The sequence below is a fragment of the Glycine max genome, chromosome 19 (genome assembly GCF_000004515.6).
Source record: "Glycine max cultivar Williams 82 chromosome 19, Glycine_max_v4.0, whole genome shotgun sequence".
NCBI lineage: Eukaryota > Viridiplantae > Streptophyta > Magnoliopsida > Fabales > Fabaceae > Glycine > Glycine max.
Genome location: NC_038255.2, coordinates 40,035,632 through 40,049,815, shown reverse-complemented (window position 1 = coordinate 40,049,815; position 14,184 = coordinate 40,035,632). Strand labels below are relative to the sequence as shown.

At 34.0% G+C, this 14,184-nt stretch overlaps 2 protein-coding genes across 5 annotated transcripts; one reads left to right on the top strand and one right to left on the bottom strand.

Annotated features, from left to right (window-relative positions):
* Nucleotides 1-1,598: 1,598 nt before the first annotated feature.
* LOC100777952 (protein FATTY ACID EXPORT 1, chloroplastic) lies at nt 1,599-6,829 on the bottom strand. Of its 2 annotated transcripts, none has more exons than XM_003554106.5 (6): nt 6,616-6,829; nt 4,902-5,142; nt 2,281-2,448; nt 2,098-2,144; nt 1,974-2,014; nt 1,599-1,832 (listed from the first exon to the last, which is right to left on the bottom strand). In XM_003554106.5, exons 1-6 carry the CDS (start codon nt 6,718-6,720, stop codon nt 1,742-1,744), a joined length of 693 nt encoding a protein of 230 aa, XP_003554154.1. In that variant the 5' UTR covers nt 6,721-6,829; the 3' UTR covers nt 1,599-1,741. The 2 variants fall into 2 exon arrangements, with proteins under 2 accessions (XP_003554154.1, XP_006604337.1); XM_006604274.4 differs by having other exon boundaries at nt 4,902-5,160; nt 6,616-6,746.
* A 1,086-nt stretch (nt 6,830-7,915) lies between these two features.
* Nucleotides 7,916-14,075, top strand: LOC100777423 (DNA repair protein recA homolog 2, mitochondrial). 3 transcript variants are annotated; one of them, XM_003554105.4, is made up of 8 exons: nt 7,916-8,260; nt 9,039-9,099; nt 9,300-9,517; nt 10,649-10,736; nt 11,931-12,103; nt 12,780-12,926; nt 13,040-13,174; nt 13,395-14,075. In XM_003554105.4, exons 1-8 carry the CDS (start codon nt 8,201-8,203, stop codon nt 13,671-13,673), a joined length of 1,161 nt encoding a protein of 386 aa, XP_003554153.1. In that variant the 5' UTR covers nt 7,916-8,200; the 3' UTR covers nt 13,674-14,075. The 3 variants fall into 3 exon arrangements, with proteins under 3 accessions (XP_003554153.1, XP_006604336.1, XP_040868460.1); XM_006604273.3 differs by having other exon boundaries at nt 7,917-8,260; nt 9,312-9,517; XM_041012526.1 differs by having other exon boundaries at nt 7,939-8,260; nt 9,306-9,517.
* Nucleotides 14,076-14,184: the final 109 nt, after the last annotated feature.

Below are 14,184 nucleotides of genomic sequence, written 5' to 3'. Positions count from 1 at the left end.
ATGTTGCTCATCCTTGTGCCTATCTTATTCATCATGAGATTGGTCCTCTTTTGCGTCCTCATTGGAACAACTCTCTTGTGCATAATGCAGAGGGTTATGTTTGTGATGACATTGAAGCCAAGAAAGGTCACTCTCAAGTCTCAAGTCTCAAGTTGGGCGTAACTTTTTTCCACTAGGTGCCTTCTTTGTTTGGCTCTTGTTGTAGACATTGCAGGAACATGGTGTGATACCCCGACCCTAGTCTCTTTCAAGCAGAACCGACATAACAGTCAAATAATTAAAGTTCAAATTTTAGATCTACCAATAAAAAAAAATATTTGTTATCAGTTTTCTAAAACAAAAAGGTCATGTAGTATATTGATAAAAATGTTCAATTGTATATCTCTCATTTAAAGTTAAAAAATCAATCTCAAAATTTATCTTAAGTCTGATTTATTATTCTGAGTTTCTAGCGAGGAGAAAGGAAGACAAAGAGTGCAAGTTTTCAAGTCATACCCATTTGTAAACCTCGTGTCTTTTTCTTGCCTTATTGTATGATATCTCAGCAGAGAATTTAGGTAAGATGTGATATAGTAATTTCTAGCTAGGATAAATTACACTTAAGTTCTCTCTAGTTTAATACTTTTTCAACTTATTCCCCATGTGTTTTATATATGATTCTATGTTTTTGGCGAAATTATATATGATTCGTAAAGTTATGAGTTGAAATGAGCAATGTTATAACCACCGTTTTGTATAGAATATTTTTATCCAGACAACTCAATCACGGTTCTAATGGTCATTACTTAGTATATCAAGATAAAATAAAATTTAAAAACAAGTTACGTATGGTAAATATAAAGAGACTGGTGTGTTGTGTTTTCAAGCGTCGATTATCAGTTTTGAGATTCATCTTTCTTTCCTGCTGCTCATCTTCAAAAGAAGATACCCAATGTAAGACCCGTTCTTCCACCAGCTTGCAAGATATTATTTATATTGAGCATAAATTTTCTAGCCTCATGTTACGTTCAATAATTTATTTTAATCTCAGGATTTTTTTCATACTAAAATTAATTAAAGGAGTTTTATTTCATTTAGCCAATGCTGGTTGGTTGAGTATGTATTGCTCTTAATCTTATGCCAAGGTTGATTGTTAAACTATCGAGCCCTGTTAATCTTTTGTTATCCTAAAATGGTCACGAGTCATATTAAGGAAAGGATCACATTAGACGTTACCCTTTACTTTTTCCCCTTCTGTACTTGCATTGGAAAAAACACTCAGGCGTTACAAAATGAAAAAAATGAATAATAAATATATCAAAATCTTTCTTTTTGCATTCTTTTTTACTGTATTTATGACTATATTAAAGTATTCGTTTTCATATTTGTATTTTTATACGATCCTTGCTTTTTTTTTTCATTTAATCTTCATTTTTTTACTGCTAATCTTCCCCATTTGTTTTCCATTTCTCCTTTTCTTAATCTGTGCATGAACCGTATCTATCTGAGAAAATATAAGCTGGATCCATTTTGATAAGGAATCACTGAATATCCAACACAACAAATGTGGACCGGAAATGTAGCCCCATTCTGAAGATGCAACTAAAAATAGAATGGACTGAAAATAAAGATTATGATTTATAAATAAGAAAAACTATAGAAACAAATTATCAGATTTTCATCCAAAACTTATTTCAATTCACAGAAAAATAAGATATTATATCCCCATATTCTACAGGCTAGCATAACCTTGACTATCTCATCATGCAGTGCTGGCAGATGGCTTCAATTTCTTAGGTGGGGGATTTCCTCCAGAGATAAGCACATATAAATAAAAGCAGAGCATTGCAGAACTGCAAACAAAAATTTCCCGCAAGCATAAAGCGATCAATCCAAAATTAGGACAATCTAACACCCAAGGGGCTAAAAGAACAATTATCAATTTCAAAGACCAAAGTATAATTAATTAGGATAAAAGCAATGGATTGAGATACCTTATAATAGCACTAATGCCCGTTGGAAATATTTTCTTTGCCTGCATCCAGAAATGCAAATAAGTATAACAATTAAATGAGACACAACATAAGAACAGTTTTTTGCCAAAAATAGATGTACTACCAATGAGTAGCTTTGAAAGTTCTTCCAGATAAGAACCCCTGCCAAAGCTGTAAAATAAAGAAACAAGTCAAGAGAGTACATAACACTTATCCTAATAAGATTATGCTGCAGCTTCTTATGTTTCTTCTCTTTTTTTTCTTATTCCAAGACCAATGCCATATTAATGCTGCTTAAATCATATACCTGCTTGTCCTAGAATAAATGGTAAACTCGATTTTCCTTGCCTCCAAACCTTCATGCTAAAGGTGCTAAGGAATAGTAAAGCACCCCCAAAGAGCACACCACTGCCTAGTGTTGCAGGACTCCGTGAAAATAGGAATCCAATAATCCCTCCAGTTAAAACAAATCCACCTACAACAAAAGATAAAGATGAGATATAACATCTTTAATGGGGAGGGGGGATAATTCCCTAATAGAATACTGTATAAATTTTCTCTCTGTACTAAAATAATGTACCACATTTCCATATTATTGATGTCATGAGTCTCAAACAAGAGGTCACCCACAAATACTATACCCTGTTCAGCACAATGTTCCATTTTAAAAACTAATAGGTAAATGTAAAAAGTTTAATAAGCCATAATCTGTATAACACTAGACTCCATAAAACCTTTTCTGAGGTCAATTGTTTGGACCCAAAGTTCAGGTACAGATCAGTTAGTGGACAATAACAGAGGGCCAAAGGTCTGGAAAGGATACTACAGGAGCAAGAAAAAGAGATCAAGAAGCTAGTTAATTAGCAAGTGTTAGTAAGTTGCTTGGCACTGTTGAGAGATGACCAGTTAGTTAAATGTAAAAGAATCTGCAGGCATGTAGGAGACATGGGGGATTTGTAATTTTTGAGGGAGAGATGTAACTGAGTTAAGCTCTGGTTTTCTGTCCAAGCTCTTACAGTGAATAACACAATTTTCTTCTAATCTTGGATCTTCTCTCTCTTTCTGCTTTGTGTTGTGACTGGTGTCCCAACATTGGAGAGTCTCAACAGAGAAGATGCAAGGGTTTCATCACCCTTTTTACCCTGAGTTCATTGAGTGAAAAAAATCCTTTGCTTTCGTTGTGGTGAGAAATTACACCCTCTACAAACCCATTCTAAGCTTCTAATAAGCAATTTAAATTGTTAATTCTAGATGAAAACGAAAGGCTAAATTGTTTCAGTCAATTCAAACAGTCCAGTTCTTGGTTGGAGCGAGGACTGGGAGAGCCAAACCCGTCTTGTTGCCTTGTATGCTGGATTGACTAAGAGAAGAGTCCAGGACTTTGTGAAGTCCTGTGATGTCTATTGAAGGAACAAATATGAAGCCACATGCTGGACTCTAACAGCCTCTAGAGATTGATAAACAGATTTGGGAAGACACTTAGATTTCATTATGGGTTTTCCTAAGAGGCTATGAGGCCATTCTATTTGTGTTGATGATAGACTATTAAATATAGCTATTTTGTTGCTTAAGCACCCTTGTATAGCCAAGACAGTCACTGAGCTATTTTCAAGATGTGATAAGGCTGCATGGTATTCCCAAATCAGTGGTTAGTGACTGAGATTCTTTTTTCTTTAGCCGTTCTTGGAAAGAATTGTTTAAGTTGCGAGGGACGTTACTCAGGATGAGCTTTTCGTATCACCTTGAATCAGACAGTCAAACCAAAGTCTTGAAAAGGTGTTTGGAAACCAACTTGAGTTGCTTTACCTCAATGGGTGATGTGGGCTCAGCTATGGTACAACAAATCTTTACAAGCAGCCACAGGTAAAATGCCTTTTGCAGTTGTCTACGGGAGGAAGCCTCCTTCCTACCTTGGAATGCCTCTTATCTAGCAAAACCAGAGTTGAGCCTCTAGCTCAAGATATGAAGGACAGAGATGAAGCCAATCACAGTTGAGACAGAACCTTATACAGGCACAACAGAATGAGTATGTGGATCGACAAAGAAAGGAACAGGTGTTTTGAGGTAGGAAATTAGGTTTCCTTAAAATTGTGCCTAACAACCTGCCAAAGGGGCTGGAACTTGAGTTACAAGATCAAGGGGAGCCAGAATATGTAATGGTGATGGTTAGCAGACAAGTTATTTAGGAGAGAGAAGATTCATCAGAGGCTGGAAAAGTGGAAGGGGAAATTAATAGAAGCACAATGTGGGAGGATGAATTTGTGCCATGTAGCCAGTTTCCTTCTTTCATCCTTAAGGACAAGGCTGAAGCTCCAGGAAAGGGCCATGTTAGGACACAAGGTTCAGTTATGGAGTAGACAACAGAAGAGTTGGTCAGGAAAAAGAGAGATCAGGAAGCAGGTTAGCAGGAGTTAGTGAGTAATGATGAGTTGGAACTAGTTAGTTAGACTTGGGCATTGTTGAGAGCAGGCCAGTCAATCATTGTGAGTGGTGTCCTAACATAAATCAATTCACTTATTATTGATAGATCCTTCACTTAATTTGCTACACTCTTTGAAATTTGAAAAGGTACGATTGTTTTCTATCCCCCTTCACTTATATTTTATCTCTCTATCTAGATCCAACCTAATAAAGAGGTAAACAAATTTCAGACAATTTAGTCTACACAGTCAAAAAATTATAAACCACTTTCCCTCCCATCCAAACCCCCCCTAATTTGAAGGGGAAACAAACACAGGCAAGGAGGCATTCAAGCTCAACGATTTCTAATCCCCTCCCCTCCAAGTTTCTGAATTAAATAACGTAAAAAAAAGAACTACCCTCCCCCTCCATTTCCATCCAACCAAACACACTGTAAGTGGAATGGATTATTATAACTTAACAATAAAGTTGCCTAACATGCAAATTAACTAACAAGGAAACACTTACCAAAGGGGATGCCTAAACAGAAGTCATGAATCTTTGCAGTCCTTTTCGGTTGATGAACACTTTCCTGTGTTGCCTCTCCAAAACCTAATTTTTCAGTATCATGGCCATCTTTTGTAGAATATGAGTGCTTTTTTTCTTCAACATGTAGCTTTGACACATCAGCTGCATAACTTAGTGTATTTTTGGTATCAGACCCAGCAGTATCTGTGTCATGCCTCTCCAGACTCATAACAACTGATAACTAAATGAGACATGCTTCCTGTTTAGTATCAATATCAAATAATTGCTCTAGCAAACTTTTATGTAACATTATTTATGCTGTTATTCAAGCCTAATGATATTTTCTAGCACTATGCCCTGCAATATCAAACGAGAGATATGTGCAAGCATATAGACTTAATATGACTTTCCCCTAAATGTGGAGAAACCTGCGAATCTATCATCATTAAGGCTATAACTCGAATGCTTGATCATGTGCACTTCCAGCACTCTGCTATGCACTTATAAGTTTTGTATTCTCACTAGAGTTGCATATAAAATTATAAATACAAGCATATATGATCAATAAAGCATTCTATCCAGTACTTGTAGAGAAACATGTTTATGGCCTTGTTTGGATAATTTCTCTATAAGAAATTATAGGAGAAGAAAGAAGAAAAAATGAAATAAGCTTATTCTATAAGTTTAAGTTAAAATTAGCTTATGCATAAGCTAATTTGTAGAAGCTATATAATTTAGCTTCTCTAAAAGCTGATCTTAACTTATGCGTAAGCTAATTTAAGTTTATGAGAGAAGCTTTTTTTCTTTCCTTCTTATTTTCTTCTCCTATGGGTGCTTATGGAGAAATTTATCTAACCAGGAACTAAATATAAGCAGTCATGGATGCCAAATTCGAAAGATGTAGATTATGTGAGTTTAACAGCAACAAAGTACACAGTATTAGGAAAGTGTGATACCCAAAAGGAAAGAAGTCACAAGAGGAACATGGATGATAGACATGATGGAGCACACATACACACATACAGCAATAATTGTCATAGATCCATATTAAAAAAAAAAAAAAAAACCACATCATTTGAAAGAGACTGCTCACAAAATTTCCGGTGATTAAAAATATATTGCCTATGGTAACAACAGGCAAACAGCTTTCTTTTATGGATATATGTTAATGACTTAGTGCTGCTCTTTTTTCAGTAATCTGGTTCAGAAGTAACACCAAGTCATACAAAATCCTTTGACTAAAACCAACAAAATCAGACAACAAACTCTATGAACAAAAGGCATTACCTTCAACACCGAATCATGTTTGGGATAGACTGATTAAGAACTAATCATGAAAACAATACATCAAGAAGCCGCTAATAAATCTCAATTATATATATTTTCTTCAAAACAAGCTAATTCAAACACGCAATAAATGTATTCAGCGAGCCAATCCATAAACTAAACAAAATTCCAACCTAACAATTGTGATTCTAACACAAATTCTCATTGGAAATTAAAGTTCTAGAAGCAAAAATTCAGTTTTTTTTAACACTATTACTTCAAACTTCCCTTGGCAACGAATGATTTAGGAAACATCGCTTTAGATCTATGTAGTAACTTCTACATTGGCGTGCTTGATGCAGACAATTGTGGCTAAACACGAACCCTAATATAAGTTACAAGAGACGGTGACAAAATATGATTTCAAAATCAGAAAGAGGATAAAGACCTTGGAGCGAGGGCAAGGGAATAGAAGCGAGCGCCGCCGGAGGTGTGAGCTGCGGTGGACGGCGGAGAAGCAGCCAAGCTGAGAAATTGCCGTAGCCGCCGCCATTTCTGCCCTCACCACGCGCTTTGATGTGAAGTGCTGCGCTGAGATTGGATTTTATTGTGAAGAGAGTCAGAAAGACCGGTCAACGCTTCCGCCACCGAAGAGCCGGTGTGGTCGGTAAATACATATTTTAAAAAAACAAATAATTTTTATTCTACTAAATCATTTTCTTATAAATTATTTTATTTGTTAAAGAAGAAAAAATGTGAAATATTTTTTTATAATAAAGATAATTTTTTCATCAAAATAATTTTTTTATAAATTGGTAAGAAAATTATAAAAATATAATATTTCTCTTTGAAAATGGAAAATTAACATAGTAGATAAATATTAAAAGGAAAATGTTATTGAACAACTATCCTGTTTCATAATTTTTTATTATGAATAAACTAGTAAATTTGTTTTCAAATTCAGTTTATCGAGTTTTTAGTGATGTTATTATATTTATTTATGTAATATTTAATCAATTAAATAATTTTTTGGTAATAATCAATATTAAATATAATAAAATACTTATAAATTGCTATTAAAATGCTTCTTATAAATTATATTAATATATTCTCACATTTTATTTTATTTTTTTCATATTTTAATATATTAAGAAATAAAAAATGAAAATTTATTTTAAAACAAAAATTATAAAATTAGAATCAAGAAATTTATTTATTACATATTTTAAAAAAATTGGTTGATCAACTTAAACACTTAGTTGAAAAGATACAGAAATATAATTGATGTTTTCTAGTTTTATTATAATTCTGTACGTCGTTTAGTCAAATGAAAAAAAAATATATAATTTGATTATTTAAATAATTAACTTGATATTCAATATTTTTTAATTATTACCTTTTATGATTTTTTATTTTTTTATATACAAATTTTAAAAATATTTTATCTAAAATTAAAAGGAGGATAAAAATTGCTTAGTTTAATTATAATTGAACACATTTTCATTATAAAGAATAGTCATTGGAATAATGAAAATATGATAATTGTTTAGATGATTGTGGTGTTGTTTCAACTCACTATCTTTTGTTTTATCCATAATAAATTTCAAATTTTGACAAAAGTGAAACACCAAGTTAACTATAAGTTTCGTTTTACAACTTTTGTATTTATATTTTATTTTCTTTTTTTTTCATATTTCCATATGAAAATTGAAATAGACAAGTACAAGAAAATGGATGGGAAATTAGTTGTTTCCTTTGTGTTAATTTCTTTCTTGTTTTTTTTGGAGCGAGGGAACACCCTGTTCCCAGTTTTGTTAAGGTTGGCGCAGTCACTTACTAGACTCACTCGAGCGCCAAAAACCCTTGTCTTGTTTTCGTTTCCTTCTTATAAATAAACTATACTCTACTTAGGTAAGGTGGGATCGAAGAAAAGAACATCATGTGCATAAGCTAGCTTCGTGCTGTGTTTTGCTGTCTCAAATGTTTATGAAGTCGTAAATGCCGCCGCCACACGTCTCTGTTGTCTCATAAAAATGTCTCTTTTGCCTCGTCTTCATATCTTAGCTAGGCCTTTACTCTCCCCCTTCTGCCAGGTCCTCTCTCTCTCTCTCTACACTTTCATTATCATTGTTTTTGTTTTCTTTTTCCAAAACCCCTTCCTCTCTCTTCCATATTTTTTTGCAACAACTACTTACCCATAGACTGAACATAACGTTTTTTTATTAAATGTGAAACCTGGTTGCGTCTCATTTATTAAAGTTTTTTATTTATTTATTTAATGTACTGTGTTAAATTAGAAGAGAAATTTGAAGTGTGGTAATGCTCCTGATGGAACCGATTTGTGGATTTGGTTTGATAGTTCAATTGAGCTGGCTAATGTTCCTCTAATGTTGTTAATTCAAAGCATTGTTATATTTGTTTAGGTTCTGTTTGGATGAACTTCTGCATAAGTACTTATGAAAGAAGAAAGAAAAAAGGGTAAAATTAGCTTATGCTTGAGCTAATTTGTAGAAGTTCTCTCATATTAGCTTATCTGAAAGCGTATTTTTACTTGTGCATTATTTTATGTGAGAAGCTTATTTCATTTTCTTTTCCTGTAAGGGCTTATGGAAAAGTTTATACAAACATGGCTTTAGTCTGATGTGAGTTTTCATTTTGGGATTAGATGTTCTTTCATAATGTTAATAGGTTTTAATCAAGTTAAACCTATAGTTACTGATTGAATACACGTCAAGTGTGGTAATTCATTTTATTTTCCTTTCTGACCCTTTCTATTGTGTTTGTTTGTTTCCATTTCCCCTAAATGAGTATTGTCTAAACCATTGTCTTCTCCTTTGTGACAAATTATGTCGTTTTTTTTTTTCTTCCCAGAATGGAGGTAGACAAATAATGAGCAGGATTGGCATGACTGCCTGCTCTCTTTCTTCTGCAGGTACTAGTTCCCATGCCTTCTAGTGTACCTGTGATTGTGTGTGTTTGTGTGTCTATTTTGCATGAACTTTTACTGGCTTTTTTCTGTGGGCATCGTTATCTTTTACTTTGTGTATTATGGATTATGAATATAAGTATGTCTTTCATTTCTTTGAAGAATAAAATTATCATAAATGATGTGTTAAATAACAAGCATTTCAGCTGAAGCTTCAGATTTTGAATGTGATGCGATCCATGATGATGTCAAAGCAGCAGAGAAAGATAATGCACTTTGCTTGGCTGTCTCGCAGCTTGCTAGCGAGTTTAGCAAGGAATCTATGTTATCTCTGCAGAAGATTTTTGGTGTACGCCGTGCTCATGTGATATCTACAGGCTCCTTGAAGCTTGATCTAGCTCTGGGAATTGGTGGACTACCAAAGGTGACAATAGGACTTGTGCATCTGTCCTTTAGAGTTTAGACTATTGTTTGGTGTAAGAAAATGTGTTGCACATTTATGAGATGGGGATATGTATCATGTGCTCACATTTTGCTGGTGGATGACCCAGTGAAATTGTGTAGCAGTAGCAGTATAACATATATTTGCTTTTTCTTTGATGGTTAGATAGCCTTAAATTCTCTGGATTTACTAGTTGATATTAATATGAAACTGAAGCCCAAAACGAAAATTCTTAGCAATAGGGCTTTAACTGGAAAATAATTCAGGTTGAGTGTGGTTACCAAAAGTGTTTAATATTGATATTTAGGTATAGATAGATATATTCAGACCAGGAATCTAGGGGTCATAAGTTCCCCAATACAATTAGTCATCCTGTCTTCATCATTTCTTCATCCTAGTTCCCTTTCCCACTTAATATCCTCCCACTATTAATCTGCAGTTCTGCACTGGTAGAAGCTTAGAATAGTTTTTCTTTGCATTGTTAATTGTGATAAACTTAGAAAGTTTCCATCTTTTATATTTATAATGTATCCTAAATGGAGGTCTTTTCTACTGAAATTAAAAAGTTTATTATTTTAAGAACTTTGATTCTCCATATTTAAGTGAGCTGGAGCCGGCAAGATCTTTTCAGTTTAGCTCTTGTGATGGTTTCATTTTTTTCCTCTCATCTCAGCTTTTTGCTCTTGAAACACCCATAAGATTCAGAATTTGAACCTTTTGCAGCCAAAGGGAATCTTTCTTTAAGCCTCTTAATGATATATTATGTGTATTATTCACTGTCAGAATTAGTCAGCTGTTTAAAGCAGCAGACCACATGAATTTGACAAAATAACATTTTTTTCCTACAGAGCAACCTTTCTCTTCTTTTGATATACCCTTTCACTCTCTCTTGCCAGATCTTAACTATTGGATGATAGATGATCACTTTAAATTTGTAATGTAGCTCTTGAATGCTTTGGCAACTATCAATAGTATAGTTTTGGGTTGGTCAACCTTTTCCTGATCGGCACTTGACTGACTTTGCTGGAAATGATGATTCTTACTCCTAGCATTGGATTATTATCCCATTATATTCACAAATTTCCTAATGTGTATTGCATTGCAACATTTTAGGGCAGGATTGTGGAAATTTATGGACGAGAAGCAGCTGGTAAGACTACACTTGCAATTCAAATTATTAAAGAAGCTCAAAAGCTTGGAGGTACTTATCTGAATTTCAGTATTTCAGATTTTTAGACCCACTTCAAGTATATAAATAAGTTCTCAATTAGTTTTTAGTTTTATTGGGGGTGGTCTGTTTATAGAGATTTCTGTTCAAGTTTCTTATGAGTACTGATTATGTTAATAAGGGATTGGAGTGACAATCAATTCTTGGCTAAGCAATGATAATGAACTTTTGGAGCTTGGTATGCAAAAATATTTTCTTTGTGCTATACTCCCTCCATTTCTTTTTATCTGTCCACTTTTGATAGGAGATTTTGTTTCTATTTATCTGTCCACTTAGAAGTTCAAGACAATATTAATTACTATTTCTCAATCATGCCCTTATCTCCTCTTAATTCTTAAATACTTCTCACACTTATTATAAATAAATGAATAGGAAGTTAATAATAATTTTAATATAAACGAGGATATTAATTACATTTGATCATTTGTGTTAACTTCCGAAGTGGACAAATAAAAAAGTGGAGGGAGGACAAAATATAGATGCTTGAGAGGTCAAATATACATCAAAGCATATATGCACAGTTCCTGCCACCCTGACTTATTCTAAGTTTCAACATGAGTAAATTCTTCAATCATGTAACTAGAATGTAGCACAGTTATGCTTCCTTTAAGTACAAAATGTGCAGGTTAAAAGCTCTATGTCAGTATACAGAAACTTCCTGATGAGCTCTTAAGTCGTAAACTGTCATCAATTATTATTTTTCCTATAATTAGCATCATATGATTTTATGGTTTCTCAAAAGTGAAACATAGAGAAAGAATTTAGGCAAAAAGAAGAATCTTGTTTGAGTTTCAAACCAAGAAAATAATTTGGAGGTAGAATATCCAAGAAAAAATTGTCAAATGTGTAAAATGGATTGGAGGCAGCTGTAAGTATTTCCTTCATTTAAAGTAGGTTAGTTTCTTGGTGATGATCTAAATTTATATATTAAATTTGTTCATCATAACAATACTGGAGTGTGTACATGCATGAAATGCACTAAGCTGTTTGTCTCTAAAAGTTATTTCCCTTGACTTTTATTTTTGACCAAAAATTTAAATTAAATGTGTTATTTCTTGTCAATTGATACCTGCAAGATGCTCAGTCATATGCTTCACTTGGAGCCCTATTTCTGTCGGAGTCTAGCGTGCTGTCAATTTCATAGTTTCCGTGTATTTCTGTTGGCAGGATATTGTGCATATCTTGATGTAGAAAATGCATTGGACTTCTCACTTATGGAATCGATGGGCATAGATACTGAAAACCTTCTTATATCACATCCTGATTGTGCTGAAAATTTGTTAAGCATGGTTGATACATTAACAAAAAGTGGTGCTGTAGATGTGATTGTGATTGACAGTGTAAGTCACTGTATTTTGTCTTTAACACCTATTATATTGCACGAGGATTTGGTCCAGTGGGGTGGATTTAGATTACACTGTTTTAATCATAGCCATAGCTTTTTTTCTCATAACTAGTGTTGAACATGCCTTGAAAGTCTGCAACATTTTAGAGAAGGAGAAGAAAATGCTTCCCAAAAGTAAATTATCCCCCTATTGCATCGAATCTGTCATGAGATCCAATAGCAGTGCCTGACTGTCAAGAAATAAGAGCGTTGCCCCCAATTGCAGCAGTAAAAGGCTTTCATCCAAGTATTTAGACTAGCTTTATGGATCCTCCTATTCATTTTCGTTGCTTCCAATCATTTTGTTGAAATTGTAGGATTTAGGTAGAAAAGAAAGAAAAGGGAGAATAAGCTAATGAATAATCTGAAATTGATATTGATTCAATATAAAACACAAAATACCAACTCCTATTTATTTATACTAAAACTCTACTCCTAATTCTAGTTACATAAGGAAACAAATGAAATATGAAAGTCACTCATAAGAGTTAATCTAAGATGCCCTAAAATTGAGTTAAAAAAAAAAAAAGATGCCCTAAAAGATTCATTCATAAGATATTTTCTATATATTTGTATACATTTCATCATTCATTTTACTCTCACATGAATATAAGATAATTTTGTCACTCCAGGTTGCTGCCCTCGTCCCCAAATGTGAACTTGATCAATTAGGAGTTACCACTAATCGCGATTTACAATCACGAATGATGACTCAAGCACTGCGGAAGATTCACTATTCATTATCTCATTCTCAAACTCTCATTGTTTTCATTAATCAGGTTGAAGCCTTATTACCTGAACGTTTGTGTACCTTGTAGTTTCCATGTCAATTAATACGATATACCAGTGAACCATTAGATGTATCATGCAATACTGTTGTCTTCATGTCCAGATTAGATTGAGTCCAAAATCAGCCAAGGAATATGGATCTGTGGAAGAAGTCACTTGTGGTGGAAATGCCTTGAGATTCTATGCAGCTGTTCGTTTGAGACTTTCAAGAGTGAGATTGATCAAAACTGAGGATAAGGTTAGTTCTTAAGTACTGTTGGGATTATGGCCAACCGGGTAGTCAATATTACTCTGTTGAGGAAGACTTCTCATTCTCAGTCCTGCCACCTTTACTTTTGTATGCTATATTGCTTTTGTTTAATTCATGGAAAGTTACCCAATTTCTCCCTGTCTTTCCCTAACATCCTCTCTTTTCTCATTTTCATTATTTTGTTCCCTTTTGATATCTGATGCTTCAGGTAGAGGGTGTTATGATCTGTGCTCAAGTGGTAAAAAATAAACTAGCACCAGCAGCAACGAAAAGGGCTGAACTGGGTATCAAGTTTGGAAGAGGCTTTTGCCATGAGTCAGATGTCTTAGATTTGGCTTGTGAACATGGAATCTTTGTGAAACATGAGGGAAGCTACTTTATTGAAGGTAACAGTTTTGATAGTAGAGAAGCAGCTGAACTGTTTTTGGCTCAAAATCATGCTGTTTGTGACAAGGTGGTTAAGGATATGAGAAGACTTTATTTTTAAAATCAGGTGGACCTTACATCTTCCTATAAACTTGCTCAGCATGGTTTCACTAGGCCAAATCTCTTTCAATGGTATATATGGCAAACTTTATGTAATTGAGCATTGCCAACATTTTTTATCATCAAGGCATTAATATTGTCTTCTATGGGTACCAAGTATCAACCATTCTTTAGATGAGCTTGTGGCATTTGAAGTTACAAGAATTTTCTGCTGCTTTAATGCGAGTCCCTTGGATCTAGGCATGGAATACTGCAAATCCACACTTCCAAATGAGAAATTTGATTGCTATTGCAAAACCATTTGACACCTTCCGGTGTGTTACTCTATTGGACATGAGTCATTAATTATGTAATGGATCAAACTGTAGTACATGAATCAAACTATCAAGGATACTGCTATGCACACCCAGCAAAATTGCTGGTACATTCAACAATTTTGCATTTTTCCCATTTTATCCTTTCGTAAAAGGATGCGGATCAGTTGATCCATATGAGGCCCACGGATCAATTGA